Source organism: Bufo bufo, chromosome 8 (genome assembly GCF_905171765.1).
Source record: "Bufo bufo chromosome 8, aBufBuf1.1, whole genome shotgun sequence".
NCBI classification, from domain to species: Eukaryota; Metazoa; Chordata; class Amphibia; order Anura; family Bufonidae; genus Bufo; species Bufo bufo.
In genome coordinates, this window is record NC_053396.1 from 106,374,976 (window position 1) to 106,390,111 (window position 15,136).

At 39.6% G+C, this 15,136-nt stretch overlaps 1 protein-coding gene across 1 annotated transcript in view; it reads right to left on the reverse strand.

Annotated features, from left to right (window-relative positions):
- The window catches only part of LOC120977993 (vascular endothelial growth factor receptor kdr-like), a 207,603-nt gene that overhangs the window by 118,297 nt on the left and 74,170 nt on the right, over positions 1-15,136 (reverse strand). The window contains exon 4 of the mRNA XM_040406207.1: positions 14,890-15,017. Within this exon, the coding sequence (XP_040262141.1) occupies positions 14,890-15,017 (128 nt within the window). The remainder of the gene's footprint in view (positions 1-14,889; positions 15,018-15,136) is intronic.

Below are 15,136 nucleotides of genomic sequence, written 5' to 3' on the forward strand. Positions count from 1 at the left end.
GAACACCTTTAAAGGAGTTGTTCCATAAAAAATATTCAACATTTTTCAAAGGTATATTTTAACCACAAACGGATTCCCTCTGGTTTATTTACAGCTATAATCTCTACCTGAAGACTTTGTTCATACTACACATGGTTCACATCATGCACTATGACTTATACCAGCTCTGTAGTATAAGGACTGCTCCCTCCTATGTGTTTAGGAGTAAAGCTAAAACATGACAACCAATGCTGCGACCATGAAATCTTCATCAGCTAACATGATTTGTGTTAGTGAGGGGCGAAGAAACTTTGGAGCCGATGGAGCATTGTAACCTTTTTGCAAAGCACCATGCAAAAGTGCATAATGCACGAGAGAAGCAGCAGCGCAAACCAACTTGATCGTCCAAGTTTAGAGGCTATGAAGCGAATGTCAACCTCAGAACAGTACATTAGAAGAAAATGCAACACTCCATATCTAGAAACATGACAGGACTTTATTCACATGAACAGGCACAGTAACTTTTCAACCTTTATGGATCTTTGTCAAACTTCTGAAAAACCGCTGTGCCTGTTACAAAGTCCTATAGTTTTTTTTTCCCATGGCCAGGTGTGTGTTATTCCCTCATTATCCCAATTACAATGAGCAGATAAAAGGTCCAGAGTTCATTTCAAGTGTGCTATTTGCATTTGGAATCTGTTGCTGTCAACTCTCAAGATGAGATCCAAAGAGCTGTCACTATCAGTGAAGCAAGCCATCATTAGGCTGAAAAAACAAAACAAACCCATCAGAGAGATAGCAAAAACATTAGGCGTGGCCAAAACAACTGTTTGGAACATTCTTAAAAAGAAGGAACATACCGTACGGGAATAAAAGGTTAAGGAACAAAAAGAAACCAATGGGGAAAAATAGAACTGTAAAGAAAGCAATAAATGACAAAAAGAAAGCATATAAATCACTAAAACAAGAGGGTAGCACGGAAGCACTGAAAAACTATAAGGAAAAAAATAGAACATGTAAAAAACTAATAAAAGCGGCCAAACTAGAGACTGAGAGATTAATTGCCAAAGAGAGTAAAACTAACCCTAAAATGTTCTTCAATTATATAAATGTTAAAAAGTATAAATCTGAAGGTGTCGGCCTTTTAAAGAGTAATAAGGGGGGAGTCGCAGAGAGCGACGAGGAGAAAGCAAAGCTGTTAAATATTATTTTCTCCAATGTATTCACTGAGGAAAAATAAACTGTCAGATGAAATGCTGAATGTAAAAATACATTTCCCATTAAAAGTGTCCTGTCTGACCCAGGAAGAAGTACAACAGCGACTTAAAAAGATTAAAATAGACAAATCGCCAGGATCGGGTGGTATACACCCCCGTATCCTAAGGGAATTAAGTAATGTCATAGCCAGACCCTTATTTCTGATATTTGCGGACTCTATACTGACAGGGAATGTCCCACAGGATTGGCGCATGGCAAATGTGGTGCCAATATTCAAAAAGGGTCCAAAAACAAAGCCTGGAAACTATAGGCCGGTAAGTTTAACATCTGTTGTGGGTAAACTGTTTGAAGGTTTTCTGAGAGATGCTATGTTAGAGCATCTCAACGGAAATAAGCAAATAACGCCATATCAACATGGCTTCGTGAGGGATCGGTCATGTCAAACTAATTTAATCAGTTTCTATGAGGAGGTAAGTTCTAGACTTGACAGCGGCGAATCAATGGATGTCGTGTATCTGGACTTCTCCAAAGCATTTGACACTGTACCACATAAAAGGTTAGTATATAAAATGAGAATGCTTGGACTGGGAGAAAACATCTGTATGTGGGTAAGTAATTGGCTGAGGGATAGAAAACAGAGGGTGGTTATTAACGGTACACACTCAGATTGGGTCACTGTCACTAGTGGAGTACCTCAGGGGTCAGTATTGGGCCCTATTCTCTTCAATATATTTATTAATGATCTTGTAGAAGGCTTGCATAGTAAAGTATCAATTTTCGCAGATGACACTAAACTGTGTAAAGTAATTAACACTGAAGAGGACAGTATACTACTACAGAGGGATCTGGATAGATTGGAGGCTTGGGCAGATAAGTGGCAGATGAGGTTTAACACTGACAAATGTAAAGTTATGCACATGGGAAGGAATAATGCAAGTCACCCGTACATACTAAATGATAAAACACTCGGTAACACTGACATGGAAAAGGATCTAGGAATTTTAATAAACAGCAAACTAAGCTGCAAAAACCAGTGTCAGGCAGCTGCTGCCAAGGCCAATAAGATAATGGGTTGCATCAGAACGGGCATAGATGCCCGTGATAAGAACATAGTCCTACCACTTTACAAATCACTAGTCAGACCACACATGGAGTACTGTGTACAGTTCTGGGCTCCTGTAAACAAGGCAGACATAGCAGAGCTGGAGAGGGTCCAGAGGAGGGCAACTAAAGTAATAACTGGAATGGGGCAACTACAGTACCCTGAAAGATTATCAAAATTAGGGTTATTCACTTTAGGAAAAATACGACTGAGGGGAGATCTAATTAATATGTATAAATATATCAGGGGTCAGTACAGAGATCTATCCCATCATCTATTTATCCCCAGGACTGTGACTGTGACGAGGGGACATCCTCTGCGTCTGGAGGAAAGAAAGTTTGTACACAAACATAGAAAAGGATTCTTTACGGTAAGAGCAGTGAGACTATGGAACTCTCTGCCTGAGGAGGTGGTGATGGTGAGTACAATAAAGGAATTCAAGAGGGGCCTGGATGTATTTCTGGAGTGTAATAATATTACAGGCTATAGCTACTAGAGAGGGGTCGTTGATCCAGGGAGTTATTCTGATTGCCTGATTGGAGTCGGGAAGGAATTTTTTGTTCCCCTAAAGTGGGGAAAATTGGCTTCTACCTCGCAGGGTTTTTTGCCTTCCTCTGGATCAACTTGCAGGTTAACAGGCCGAACTGGATGGACAAATGTCTTTTTTCGGCCTTATGTACTATGTACTATGTTACTATGTTACTATGTGACTGCTGACAAAAGCAGCAGGATGAATTCTGAAGTGTTTCGGGCAATATTATCTGCTCATATTCAGCCAAATGCTTCAGAACTCATTGGACGGCGCTTCACAGTGCAGATGGACAATGACCTAAAGCATACTGCAAAAGCAACCAAAGAGTTTTTTAAGGGAAAGAAGTGGAATGTTATGCAATGGCCAAGTCAATCTCCTGACCTGAATCCGATTGAGCATGCATTTCACTTGCTGAAGACAAAACTGAAGGGAAAATGCCCCAAGAACAAGCAGGAACTGAAGACAGTTGCAGTAGAGACCTGGCAGAGCATCACCAGGGATGAAACCCAGCGTCTGGTGATGTCTATGCGTTCCAGACTTCAGGCTGTAATTGACTGCAAAGGATTTGCGACCAAGTATTAAAAAGTGAAAGTTTAAATAATGATTATTTTTCTGTCCCATTACTTTTAGTCCCTTAACAAGTGGGAGGCACATATGGAAACTGTTGTAATTCCTACACCGTTCACCTGATTTGGATGTAAATACCCTCAAATTAAAGCTGGCAGTCTGCAGTTAAAGCACATCTTGTTCGTTTAATTTCAAATCCATTGTGGTGGTGTATAGAGCCAAACATTTTAGAATTGGGTCGATGTCCCAATATTTATGGACCTGACTGTACATTAGTAAATAAGGTAAAAGAGACAAGAAAATTATCTTCCGCATAGAAAACTATTGTTTATCAGAGGCACCACATGAAGAATAATACTCTATAAAGTGTCAGGTTATATACTGTCATCTAGTGGACAAAGCATATAACATACGAACTGAGGCGGATTTCCACTAACATCACAAAATGCTAACGATAAGGTGACTGTATAAATTAATGCTCAATATTAAGAATATGGATAGAGCTATAGCACTAACACTTTTACAAATCGATGTAAAGTCATTTAAAAACTTGCAAGTTTGGAATATTTTACAGTAGACAACTACAGTCCATGTTCTCAAGAAAACGGAAGGCTTAAAGTCTTACATACACGTTTATGGTTAATTCTGGTTGACATATGATTTTCTGATACTTATCTCCAAGTGACCTGCACAGACCTAGATTCTGACTGCAGCAACCACTAGGCAGAGTGCAAAGGCTTGATGTGTACTATTTTATTATGTCTTTTTTCTGATGGTGTTGGTTTGATGGTTTTTACTGCATCCAAACACACCATCTGAATACACTCTTAAACCATTCCTACTTAGTTGTGAGTCAAGGCTCAGTACTGTATAGTACGTAATGATGATGGCGTGGGCTTGGAAACCAAGTCCGTATCATCACTTGCAGTTGCCAGCTGTCTTATACAGCTGGCACTCTGTTCTCACTGCCAGGATGGGAGAACCCGATCAGCAGCACCAGTGGCATCTGAACGGTTAGGCAGAGGGAAGCTCTCTATGTCCTCTGATCGACACCCTGCAAAGGCAACCGTAGGGGCCAATTAGTTGCCATGGCAGCTGAGGGCCTTCTTCTGGAGGCTCACAGACCTGACACATGTTCTGGCCTTTACTGCATCCTTCATCTGGCAAAATGTAATAGTGTGTGTTGTATGCTGTATATTTATATATAATTGGTGTCACCATGGGATTAGATTATCCCATTACTTAAAGGGGATCTCCATGAATGATTTAAAATGGCTGCAAGCAACCTGTCCTAGAATGTGAGAAGGACTGGTTGCCTACACTTGCAGAGCTGGCTAGGGAGGTGAGGGGATGGGGTATCATTACACACTATCCTATGGCACTTGCATATACCACACATTGGTAGTTCCTGTCAGACTTCTCAGCCTTGATAGCATATTGTAAGCAGGTTCGCAAAATTACCATCCATTGTAGATCAGTGTAGTGAAGACCCACCCCTCACCCCTAGGCAGCACTGCAAGTGAAGACAACCAGTCTTGCTCACATTCTAGGACAGGTTTTTGGCAGCCATTTTAAATCATTTCCAGAGAATCCCTTTAACTCACTCAGTGAACACGTTAAAGTAGTAAGTTATAACAAAACCATATAAATTTGGTATCTATTCAACATTGTAAACATTGTTAAAACAATTGAAAAAACAATTTTATCAAGTTCAGGAAATTATACAATACAGTAGAGGTACCAAAAAATGCAGCCATTAAAAATACTATTCCTCCCACATAAAACAAGTTAAATTATGGCTTCTGAAATGGCAACAAAAATAAATTAAATTATGGCTTCTGAAATGCGGAGATAAAAAAAAAAGAAAAACTTTTCTGCAGCCTTAAGTACCAAGTTAGGCTGCATAGAGGGGGAGGAGATTGTACACGGCAGATCAGAGTAGGGGAAAAGCATCCAAGGAGGGCGGATCACAAAGGCTGTAGATAGGGAGGAAGGCACACACAAGGCAGTTTGCAGGGGTAGAATCTTAGGCTGTGTAGAGAAAAAGCAGGGCATAAATGCACACTTGCAACCGTTACTGTCAGTAGAGGAGATCCTTCATAAGTTGAAAAAGGGAAAAGCAGTACAGGAATAAAGCTCTGCTGAGACACGAGAGCTAGTGACATCAGCAGCATCCTGGACACACAGCTATGCATTCTGCAAGTATTACTGTGAGGAGCATGAGAAAAGTCTGAAACTAGGAGCAAGTTTTAAACTGCATATAAAGGGGGTCTGAAAATGAATTAAAGAAAGAACAAAGACTGCAGAACAAAACTGCAATTTTATTCACTCAAGGTAACCATTAATATATGTAAAATACATACTTTCATGTCATGGTGTTCATACCCTTGAAGTTTCATTCTGAATATATTGGGGGACACTTATTAAGACCAGCACCATGCCCCCCTTTCCACCACTTCGCAAAAGTGGCGTGAGCAGGGTAATTATAAACGAGAAACTTCAGAATTTTGATGAAAACTTGTGAGACTTTATTTGGAAATGCGGCTGTATAAATCAGATGAAACGTTTCGGCCTTACTCGGCCTTTATCAAACTACAGCAAAGCATCAGAAAACATAATGTGAATGAGTGTGAAATAAACCACGGCAGTGTGTTACAATAAAATCCATACAAAAAGCGTGTCTACAAAAAATCACATGAAATCAATCGCACAGGCCGTGATCTGAAGACATCTCCATTACACAATAATTGTCTATGGGACGGTCCTGTTCCTTCATTGTACATGGAGATGGTGCTGTAGGCTGAATATATGCGACCTGGTAAGGAATATAAGATCATAAGGAATCTTTGGATCAGAGGGTGGTCATGTGGATTGCATGGCTAGTACGGCCCCTGGTTAATGTGATAAATAGCATATATTCCTAAGGTGCACAAGAAGAATATGTAACGAGAAGTGCCATAAATCCAGGGGTAACCTTGGTAATACAGATGACTGTAGTAATATACATCACTCTGGTAATACAAATGACTCAATCTTCTGCCTTAGGGCTCTTTCACACTTGCGTTGTCCGGATCCGTCGTGCACTCCATTTGCCGGAGGTGCCCGCCGGATCCGTAACAACGCAAGTGAACTGAAAGCATTTGAAGACGGATCCGTCTTCAAAATGTGTTCAGTGTTACTATGGCAGCCAGGACGCTATTAAAGTCCTGGCTGCCAAAGTAGTAGTGGGGAGCGGGGGAGCAGTATACTTACAGTCCGTGCGGCTCCCAGGGCGTCCAGAATGACGTCAGAGCGCCCCATGCGCATGGATGACGTGATCTATGTGATCTATGTGATCACGTCACCCATGCGCGTGGGGCGCCCTGACGTCACTCTGAAGCGCCCCGGGAGCCGCACGGACGGTAAGTATACTGCTCCCCACTACACTTTACCATGGCAAACAGGACTTTAGTGTCCTGGGAGCCATGGTAACCATTCAGAAAAAGCTAAACGTCGGATCCGGCAATGCGCCGAAACGACGTTTAGCTTAAGGCCGGATCCGGATTAATGCCTTTCAATGGGCATTAATTCCGGATCCGGCCTTGCGGCAAGTGTTCAGGATTTTTGACCGGAGCAAAAAGCGCAGCATGCTGCGGTATTTTCTCCGGCCAAAAAACGTTCCGTTCCGGAACTGAAGACATCCTGATGCATCCTGAACGGATTTCTCTCCATTCAGAATGCATGGGGATAATCCTGATCAGGATTCTTCCGGCATAGAGCCCCGACGACGGAACTCTATGCCGGAAAAGAACAACGCAAGTGTGAAAGAGCCCTTAGCTAAATACATAACTTGGATAAATGATTTGGATAAATGAAGAGCCTTTTGGATCCATAAACTGGACAGTTTGGAACCAAAAGGAATGAACAGAGAATACGAGATTCAGGGTCTAATCTAATGCCTGTTGATTGCAAACATGATGTAACATATACAGTGAGAGTTTATCGCTATGTTTATTACGAGAACACTGGGGATAAAACAAGTCATATATTGTATACAATGAATAGGTTCCTCACTTTAGCCATATAATGTTATTGACAATGTTTATGATTCTCTTATGATCTTATATTCCTTACCAGGTCGCATATATTCAGCCTACTCCTAGCTACAGATCTTTCAGTTATATAGTGAAGTTCTTCCTACATGCTACATTACATTAATTGGTTCCATATTTCCTTTATCCTATTCAAGTCAATCAACATCGTTACTTATGCATAGTATTGAAAGACAGGGAAGGTATTTATCATTATATTCATGAAAGCATCCAAACCACAAGACTATTCCCATCAGAGCTGTCACTGCTTGTCATCAGGATCACTCTCTCATCTCGACTGTATGCAGTAATGTACCTCCATGACTCAACTTCAGCCACCCAAAACATAGATCACATTGTCCCAGGGGCCTGTTTGCAGTGATTTATATTTATAGCCAGTAATTGTGGTCTGTCCCAGGCAATAGAAATAGGTTTTAGGCTACATGATAGCTACATGATAATTTAAGACATATCTATGGAAAATGATTGAATTGTACACAACAAAAACATTTTTGTGCTAATGTCATCAAATAGACTGCAGCGCTTGTCATTTGCCTGATGATAACATTCTGGCAGTTGTTGGCTGTTTCATACAGTACACCTTATCTGATGTGTCCTCTTCTGACCATATGACGTACCGTATTAATGTATACGCAGTGTTGGCAGCCAATAATCTATGAATTCCTAGAGGCTATACTGACCACAGCTTTTGCCAATTTCATCTTCTAAAGATTTAAACTCATTTGCCATCTTGCTATATGCTCAGCATTTGCAAATCGAAGAAAATGCAGCACATTGTATTCATGTTGAGGCTTAAAAAGGGAGTTTGTCAGCAGCTTTGACCATGTAAAACTGTTGACAATGCTAAGTAGGGGCTGGAAAAAAACAGGACAAACATACCTTTTGTTGAACTTTTATTAATAGGAGTAGTGTGAATATGAACTTTTATTCTGGAAAGCACTGCTCCTGAAAGTGCCCAGTAGACACAGCTTCACTGTTAAGTGCTCTCACTCTCTGCATTGACCTTGTTTGCAGCTCATCTTCTTTGCACTGACAGCTCTAGCATCCAACCATGAGACCACTCCAGCTGTCACTCACAGCAGAAGCGGGGGGGGGGGGGGGGGGGGGGGGGGAGAGTTGTGAAGAAGTTCAAAGCAGAGGACACTGCTTCACTGCTGCACCTCCAGTGCACTTGCAGGGGCAGTGCCTGGCAGAATAAAATTTCTAATTTACACTATTCCTGATTAGAAAAGCTCTGGAAAAGGTATGTTAGTCCATCCTCTAACTAGTACTTCCTTTAAAGAGGACCTCTCCTGACATGTTAGTTTGCATTCCCCATGAAATAACAACTCTAGAATACTTTGTATGAGCCATTCCTCTATTAGTCCTCCCGGAAATGTGTGAATAACTTTATAACTGGGCATTATGATTTAACTTAGGTGTGCCCCTACAGCCTGACACTGTCTAGACTTACTGGATGTGTGGATGCACCCTTTTGCATGCTTTCAGTTTGGTTTTTCTTAACAATCTAGTTACTCCCTTTTATATTTTCTTATCAAATTGTACATTAAAGGCTATGGACACCTTTATATTAAAATTATTTTTTTAATTAATTGTATGTATTTATGTTAAATATTAATATAATATAACAGGTTTTAATTAAATTTTTGAATAATTTTGCTTTTGAATGCTATATGCTTTCCAATACAATAGAAAGCTGCAGAATGCCCATCACTAGCAAATGCATCAGTCTGGATTGCTCTCCTGCCCCTCTCTCTCTGAGTGATCTTCTAAGCTAATTTATGAATTATCAAAGTCTTTAACACCTTAATGCATAATCACGTACATGTACATGATTAGCATTAAGGGGATGTATGGAGCAAGCTCACATGCTCAGCTCACTTCATACTTGGTGGGTGCTGGCTGTATAATATAGCAGGCACCCAAAGGGGCAGTCACCAGGATCTGTGATGACGATTTCGGTCATTTAACACCTCTGATGTAAACAGAGATAGTGACATCTGTGGGGGTTAGGGTTTGGAAGGAGGCTCCCTTTATCCTCTAACTGGAGCCCTAGTGGTGAAATCATGGATATCCGATCAGTTGCCATGACAGCCTGGGGCATTGTGAAGGTTCTTAGGTCTGCCATGGCTAATTACATGGAAAGCTGTGCCTGAGGCACAGCTTCTCAGGCAGTCTATCAGTACCTCACAGACTGCAATAGTATTTTATTACAGTGCCCTAAGGGGACTAAAATCTAAAATGTAAAAAGTAAAAAATAAAGTTTTGTTTTTTGTTTTGTATATAAAAATAAATAAATAAATAAATAAATAATAAAAAAATAAGTGTAACAGGCATTGCCATGCCCAAAAATGTGGTGAGCGCCATAATGGAAAAAGGTAAAAATCCACTATTCACCATTTTTGGTCTCCATATCCCCTACACAATTTTTTTTTTATAAAAAGTGATTAAAAAGTGATATATATACCCCAAAATGGTAGCAATAAAAACTTCACAAAAAAGGTCCTTATACAGCTATGTAGACAGAAATCTAAAAAAGTTACAGGTGTCAGAAAATAGGGATGCATTTTTTTATTTTTTGAAAAGCTTTTCATTATTTAAAAGTAAAACATATGAAAAACTATACACATTTAGTATCTCTGCAATCGTACTGACCTGCAGAATAAGGATGTTTTTTTTTTTCAATTTCTCCCCCACAAAGAATTGTTTTCCCATTTTTCAATACAAGATATAGTAAATGTAATAGTGCCATTGTATAATAACTTTTTCCACCAAAAAAATAAGCCATTGTATGGCTTTTTTTTTAACTAAAAGTAAAAAAAAAAAAAGTTGTGGCTTTTGAAAGGTAGAAAGCAAAAAAAAAAACAACACCAAAAAAAATTGGCCCGTTTGTCAAGGGGTTAAAGAGTCAGAAGGCCACATACTGATTACTAAAGTACTACTGCATATCACATTGTATAAACCAGTAAATCTATAACTTGTCGCTCCCCAGCTGTTAAAACCTAGAACTATTCTGCTCCAACTGCCTTTCTGGACAGTCCGTAAAATTAGGTGACTTTTTTCCTGTGTCCATGAAAAAAAATTGATGTGTTGAAGTTGTCCAGAAAAAGAAAAATTCTGTTTGGTAACCCTGGTCCAACACCCAGCACCCCTGCCGATTTCCATGTGAGCGGTGCCTTTGTTTACCATTGTTTTTCCTGCTTGCTGTCAATATCGCAGTGGTTAGCAGATGTAATTACAAGCAATCCCATTCATTTCAATGGGACGGCTCCTTCCTATTCAAGTGTATATCAACGAGCTGTCCCATAGAAGAGACAAGCTGATTCGTGAGAGTGCTGGGTGTTGGACCGCCTCCGATCTGATATTGATGACCTATCCTGAGGATAGTTCATCGATATTAAAATCCCAGAAAACCCCTTTAACAATGTTTTGTTTTTAAACTGAAAATTCATAGAAACACGTTTTTTAAAGCATTTTTAGTTGTTATTCGTTTTCATTTTAACAGTACTATGCCATTAAACATTAAGTAGAAAGTACTGTGTTTCTGTATCAGTCAACACAGAGAGATTCAACTCCTATATAGATAGCTTTATAGCTCCTGTAAGGGGAAGATTTTTATCTGTTAGTATGAGCCTAGGTGTAGAATGGGGATGACAGTATGACAGCTTTATTGTTCTTTTAATAGACTCAGATAAAGATGTGCACAAAAAGAGCATTGGACTTATTAGTATAATGTATGATACTCTAATCAATCACACACACCATCTCAGGCCACAGTGATGGTCTGACTGAGAGAGTTCAGTGAGACTGTTTGCCATACTAAAAGTCTAAACAAAGAGGAAGTGAAAGAGCCTAGACAGGAAGTAGAATACATACAAGTGAACTCAATAATTATATCCAGTAAACTTTCCACCCATGTTTTGTATAACAAAAATTACATAGAATTTTCACATATAGGCTGCTAATATGTGATAATATTTGGATTAGTATCCCTTTAAACAACAGGGCATGCAAAGAGGGTTTAAACCTTTAAGAACAATTAACTGTGAATTAAGATGATTCCTCTGTGGACGTTCGTAAAATCATTCCTGTGTGATTTGTTTTTACAGGTAGTGCCTGTCAGCTTAAATTTGGGCTTTCTATATTTACCATCACTGAGTACTTCCCTGCCTGGGCTTCCTTTATACACAGGAAGCCGACTGAATGTCTCCACACGACTCTATCATTTCCTTTCTAGAAGTAGAATTGTAATCAGAATAAATCTTAAGAGGCAGCTAATACGCAAGGAATAGAGAGCGTGTCCGTTACCATCAGTAAAAACAAAGAAATTATGATGCCTGAACTAATTACAGATAAATGCTAATTATAACTTTCCAAAGCTACTTTCAATTACTATGCATTGGGCAATGTCTGTCTGGAATTTGTGAATCCTTACAATGTGCATGTTGGTTTCCTTTCTTCCAAAGACCTAAAACAAACTGGAAGGAAAACTGACTTCCTATGAAATTGGCCCTAACAGGAATCTAAGTGTTCGTGATGCAGGGAATTACACTGGAAAGCATTATTACCGGCCTGTACTTTGCCAGCTTGGTAGGCAACCCTTATTCTGTTGCACTATTGTGTTAAGAAGCACCTATTAGGAGGATTGACCTTATTAAATCAGGTATACTGCCTGGTAGGGCTGATCCTGCTGATTCAAATGACACCTGTCTTGTGAAAATCGGTTGCAGTGTTCCTGAGAAAAACAAAGACTTTTATTCTTTATGCAAATTAGGGTTTCAGTATGCAGAGGGGTGGGGCCAGCATTAGAATGGTGAGGAGCTGAGGTGCATGAAGGAGACAAACCCCGCCCCTTGGTGCACTGAAGCCTATATTAGTATAAAGAACAAAAGTCTTATTTTTCAGGAATGCCACAACCGATTTTCACAAGACAGCTATCATTTTAACCAGCAGGATCAATCCCACCAGACAGTATACCTGATTTAATAGGGTAGATCATGCTGACAGGTGTTCTTTAAAGATGGAAACCGCATCTTCAGACTAAGCCCTTATTCACATGTCTGTGATGAAATCCTTGATAAGAGGGTCAGTGATTAATCTGTGAAGATTTCCATAAAGAATCCATGTTTGCTCCTTGTGTCCGTTTTTTGCTCTTCAGGTGTCATCCCTGTTTTACGGACACTGCATAGCTGAAAATTAATTTTCAGAGCATCTCCTATAAATGGTCCGTCAAACACAGATGAAAAAACAGATGGCGTCCGTCTTGGGTCTGTGTTATTTCATGGACCCATAGACTATAATGATTTGTAAACATGGACATGCTAAAACCAAGGACCTACGGACTGCGCTAAAACACGGATATGTGAACACACGCATTAAAATGGGTACATGTGCTGCCTGTGGAGAACACGGACACACTGACGTGTGAATGAGGCCTTAAGCAGAAAATAGTAGATGGAGTAACTCATGTGATTCTTAGGACACTTTCATATATCTGTGTGTTTTATCAATTCAAGCATTGCAACATATCACAAAATTTGTAATCACTCAGCGTGAAATTCTTCTCAGGATAGCTTGCCAATTTCAACAGTCTTTGTATAGCAGCCTCCGAGAAACATGCCCAAACTGTAATTAAACAATTTGAAACAGAAACAGAACTTCAAGAGAATGTCACTTCAAGAAGAATTATGGTTTGTAAATTCTGTCAAAACACAGTCAATGGAGAGAAAGCAAAAGCTGCCTCCTGTGCAATACATCAGAATCCTCCCGAGTGGAATAAGTCTGCTATGAGGGCATCTGCTTAAACCATTGAGGATTATGAATAACCCTAGTTTCATATATGTGTCGTAAAATATATCACCTTAGGACAAACCAACTGAAGTGCAGTACTACCAGACTCACATCATACAAAACAAAGGCAATACTGCCAGTTACATGTCTGCAGCAGACGTTTGCTTAGTACATATGAGTGTATGACAGAGGGTTATGTCTTGCCCAAGCTAGGCTAAATATCTTTATTGATCTCTCTTAAAGTCATGTGTACTCAAAAGCATACCCCTTCAAAGGGAATCTGTCAGCTCCCCTTGAATTACAGTAAGTGGTGCTGAGTCTGATTATGTACTTTTTATCTTCATACTCACTTGCATTACGACAAACCAGCAGTAAAATGCACTGTCAGGACTCCTCTTCGAGTCCTCTCTATTATGTGCATGAGCTCAGGAGTCCTCTCAATGCATTTTATGGCCGGTTTGTTGGAGCATGGCATCAGTATGCAAGCGAGTATGAAGATATAAATGACATGACCGGGCTCAGCGTCACTTACACTATACACCACTTACTCTAATTTGGGAGATGTTTTGGAGCTGAAAGATTCCTTTTGAGTACCAATCTTATATCTAAAACATCAGTCACTTAAGGCCAGTGCCACTTTTTAAGATATATTATAAAAAGCATCTTGGACTTTGCAATGTTGCGATCCATCGGATATTAAGCTGAGTCTGTCAGGTATTGTATGGCCATTAAATCAATAATATATTGGAGTAATGGCAGGAGCTGAGCAGATCGATACAATTCTAGTTATACTGTATATAGTTTTGTGGGAAAAGTTTCAGTTTATGTATTTTATTTATTGAAATATCTTCTCTCTGTGAGCTTAGGAGTCCACTTGGAAGCCCTATCAGTGATCTTTGTATGCAGTCATACAGGAAAGCCTGACAATTTCTGATAGCACCGCCCACTGGACTCCGAAGCATCGAAAGAGCAGGGATTCAAATAAATCAGTTATGCTGAATCTTTTCCCATAGAAATGTATATCAATTTGCTCAGCTCCTCCTGCTCTATAACAACCTTCCTGCAGATTGCACTGCATTTTCATGTTGACAGGTTCCCTTTAAGGAAGGGGTTTTCCATAGGACTCAATTTAACTGTAGTTCTATGTAAATGTCATTTCAGAAGTGCCAGACCATAACTATTAACCATCAGCAAATACTTGGCCACCAGTTCAAGTTAGTTATTTAGGTAGCAAATCAGCACAGATATAAACTGTAGATATACTGTATCTATACATTTCATGTCTGCCCTCATGAATTGAGGTCACTGCTTTTCAATGCACATCTGTAAACTATGCAAAGGGAGGAAATTTGTTACCATTTCCTGAAATTTTTTGAAAACCATTGTTCAAACAGGAGAATTTATTCCCAGTGAGAATGTAAAGATACATTGCTGAACATGTCTATAAATGTATATCCCATTGTATAAAGAGCACACAATGTACAAGGCACTACCTAGCACTTCTATACATCACATACTGGGATCGTAGTGCTGTATGCTGAACAGATGTTCCCAGATCTCTTCCAGGCAAAATATGTTTTTAGCACAATCATAGTAAATCAAATACTTACATAATGCAAAGTGACTTTAAATCTCGGTGAGCTCACGCGGCATGGAACAATCAGTTCTTTCGCCTTAACATCCATATGTGAAATACCAGGTGTACGAGTGTTCATTTCTAGGAATGGCTGAGAGTTATCTACAAGAAACATAATGGGTTAGCCTTTTGTCTTGTATTTATAGTTCATACTTCCCAGCACTAAACATAATGGCACATATAACAGAAGTCTAATCATTGATATACCCTCCATTCACTTT